Genomic DNA, 2,765 nt, shown 5'->3' on the forward strand with positions numbered 1-2,765 from the left:
CCAACTCGAAAAACCATTGCATGATGGACAATCAACCTAGAGTATATTAACTAGAGGCGATCCCTAATACTTATACACCCACATAGAGCCTCTTAAAACAACCTTCTACTACTCTAAATGTATATTGTCTCACACTTTTCCCCACTTGCAAAAGCAACTCGAGGGTACTCTCTCTATACTCCCTAGTATAAATTCTTTCTACCAAGATGGCACTTACGAAAAATCCATCCCTCTTTCAAAATTTGTACACAAATACACTTTCCTCCACATGGGAAGCTTGAGAGAGGTCTCAAAGCTTTGAAGAAGCACTCTTGGACTTCTTACATGTTGCTCTAGCATGGACAACGCTCCGTTCTAATATCATAAATTTTCTTATATTCTCCTTAAAACGGTGGCTAGATAATAGTCAACGTCACTCGTGTGCACTAAGTCTTACTCTTTTAAATAAATGGTTTTATAACTATGTGTACGTCCATCTTAAATTTTTGCAATTACGTAACTGTGCACACCCATAGTATGAAGTCATTTTTTGACGATAATGGTTTTCTAAGTTACATGCATACGTCGAGACATTCTTTTGGTCGTACAAAAACTGGCTCTGCCATGAAATATACTTTTATTCCTCAAATCAGTGCTATTACAGCTCAGGAAAATGAAACATTACAGGTGTAAATAGCTGAACTCAAAGACTTGATGGCATGCACCAGTTCAAATGCAGAGATATTGCACTGGGCAGATTGGAGAGGATTTAACAAGCTGAGAAGTTCTTCCAAAGTTTGTAAGCGCAGCTGATTTGCCTGCCCGAGTAAATTTGTTAAACCTGCAACTTTTGTTTCCATTAACTCGCGGCCTTTAGTCAAGTCCTTTGTAACGATAGAAGTGTCCCCTATACGAAGAGCTTCTGCCATCTTCTGATCAGCTAATAGCATCTGCACTCATTCGACTAGCCTTTAGCGTTAGCGCCAGAAAAGTGTCGTGTTTTTGCTCTCACTATCATTTTCCATGACCCCTACCCTTGCGAAGCCTTGCACTCCTTGCTGTAAACAACTTTGGAAAGGAAAAAGGCAATTCGAACACAGTTACCTGTATTGTGGCAAGCTCATTGGTCAGATCATTTTCAATTTCTCGTGTACGTTTCCGCAAATTGTCCATGAGTGTGAGTTGCTCCTCGGACAGGTGACCAGCAGATATTGAACCTGCTTCGGTATTAGACGCCAGATTTACGTCTAGGTTACGAACATCTGCGCTCAAAGTCGAACACACAAGCGTGATAGCTGTACTTGGCCTCCAGCCTCCTAGCCACATGAACGCTGCTTCTAGTGGCAGATACTCTCGACCTGTCAACAAACGAAACGGGCATATAAGTCAAATTCACGAGGAGGCTGGTTGCTCGCTATTTGGAGAATAAACGTGTAAAATCAATGATATGGTTTGTGGCGACTAATTAAAAATAAAAGACAGTGTTCAATGAACAATTAAATTAGTGGTAAAACAACATTGGAGTCTCCCAGGCCGCACATATTCTACCTCATTGTTCTACGCAATAGCGTCGATATGATTTTAGGCGGGAGGAAGAGTGGGTACCGGAGATGGTGGTCAGTACGTCGCTGGTGCTGGAGCATTCTCGTAGACATGCCTCCTTATAGAGCTCCAAGCAGCCGGCAGAAAGTTCAAACAGGCGATAATGTGTGTCTTCTGAAAGCAAGGCAGAACGAAGCATGCCAATCTGAGACTTCCACTTGACCCATAATGCCTCGGTCCGCCAAGTCTGTAGCGGCTGAGAATTGTCTGACGTTGCAGCCATACTTTTTTGCGACAAAAGTGCAATGTCTGTGGTGAGGTTGAAGAGAAGCAAGCAAAGAGAAATGTGGCTGTGAGTGTGAGCATCAAGATTTCTTCCAACGATCAGGTTGTGCAGCTGGGCGGGACATACATAGTAGGTGGTGGAGGTCCAGAACCGGGAGAAAGAGACGAAGGATATGGTAGAGGTGCGATGCAGCTGCGTTGAAGGAGCGAGTGCGGGATGAGTGGGCACACCGGATCAACCATAGATGAGGCCGGAGGAGGAAGCCTGCAGCTCGTACGCAGTGAAAGAGAAATTCTCAACGAGAGAAACACGCGCGCTTTCCAGATCTTATATAAATATCTCCTTCGGATCCACGTCACCGAACCGAGACCTCTCTGCGCCAACCGAAGTCCAGCACGTAGCAGAAGCCAGCCACGTCATACAGCTACGAATGAGGTCGCGACACGTCTTCCAATCGAAAGCGCACACGAGGGTGTTAGCTAAAAAGGTTTGCCACGGGGACAGGTAACAAGTGAGGGTTAGTGAAGCAACGCCAGTTGTCAGCAGGGTCTACACTCACGTTGACTAGTGTAGATCTGCCGCGTGATATTCCAGGTGTACTTAAACAAAATCCAATTAAAAGTACAGGAAAAGCCCCGCAACACGCTTTACATGCGATCAACACGCTTTACATCCGTCGCAACGCCGCCCCTCCCGTGTTCCCTTCCCACGTGGCGCCACACGCACCCGGCACTTCCCTTCTTCCCACGTTTCATTTTGCAAACTCCATTCCCAAACGATCCATGTTGGGCTCGCGCATCACTTCTCTTCCTTCCACGTACAAGTCCTAGCTTTTCAAAATAAATAAAAAATAAATCAATCTGCCCATTGTCCTACTAGCGGACGCCACAGTGCCCGGCCAGGTTCCAGTCACGGTTTGAGCTCACGCACGCACACACCCACACACACGCACCCACTC

At 45.7% G+C, this 2,765-nt stretch overlaps 1 protein-coding gene across 1 annotated transcript; it reads right to left on the reverse strand.

Moving 5' to 3' along the window:
* Window positions 1-644: 644 nt before the first annotated feature.
* Window positions 645-1,804, reverse strand: LOC147893915 (transcription factor TGA2-like). Its single transcript, XM_087386388.1, has 3 exons — window positions 1,585-1,804; window positions 1,084-1,337; window positions 645-929 (listed from the first exon to the last, which is right to left on the reverse strand). The coding sequence occupies exons 1-3, from the start codon at window positions 1,802-1,804 to the stop codon at window positions 645-647; spliced, it is 759 nt and encodes a 252-aa protein (XP_087242514.1).
* Window positions 1,805-2,765: the final 961 nt, after the last annotated feature.

The sequence above is a fragment of the Dipteris shenzhenensis genome, chromosome 15, assembly GCF_047967505.1.
Source record: "Dipteris shenzhenensis isolate YYH24624 ecotype China chromosome 15, Dip_SZ_1.0, whole genome shotgun sequence".
NCBI lineage: Eukaryota > Viridiplantae > Streptophyta > Polypodiopsida > Gleicheniales > Dipteridaceae > Dipteris > Dipteris shenzhenensis.

Coding starts and splice junctions, on each gene's coding strand:
- LOC147893915 (XM_087386388.1), bottom strand. CDS start 1,804: ATGGCTGCAACGTCAGACAATTCTCAGCCGCTACAGACTTGGCGGACC. Junction 1,338..1,584: donor CGTACTGACCACCATCTCCG/GTACCCACTCTT, acceptor GTTTGTTGACAG/GTCGAGAGTATCTGCCACTA. Junction 930..1,083: donor ATGAGCTTGCCACAATACAG/GTAACTGTGTTC, acceptor GAATGAGTGCAG/ATGCTATTAGCTGATCAGAA.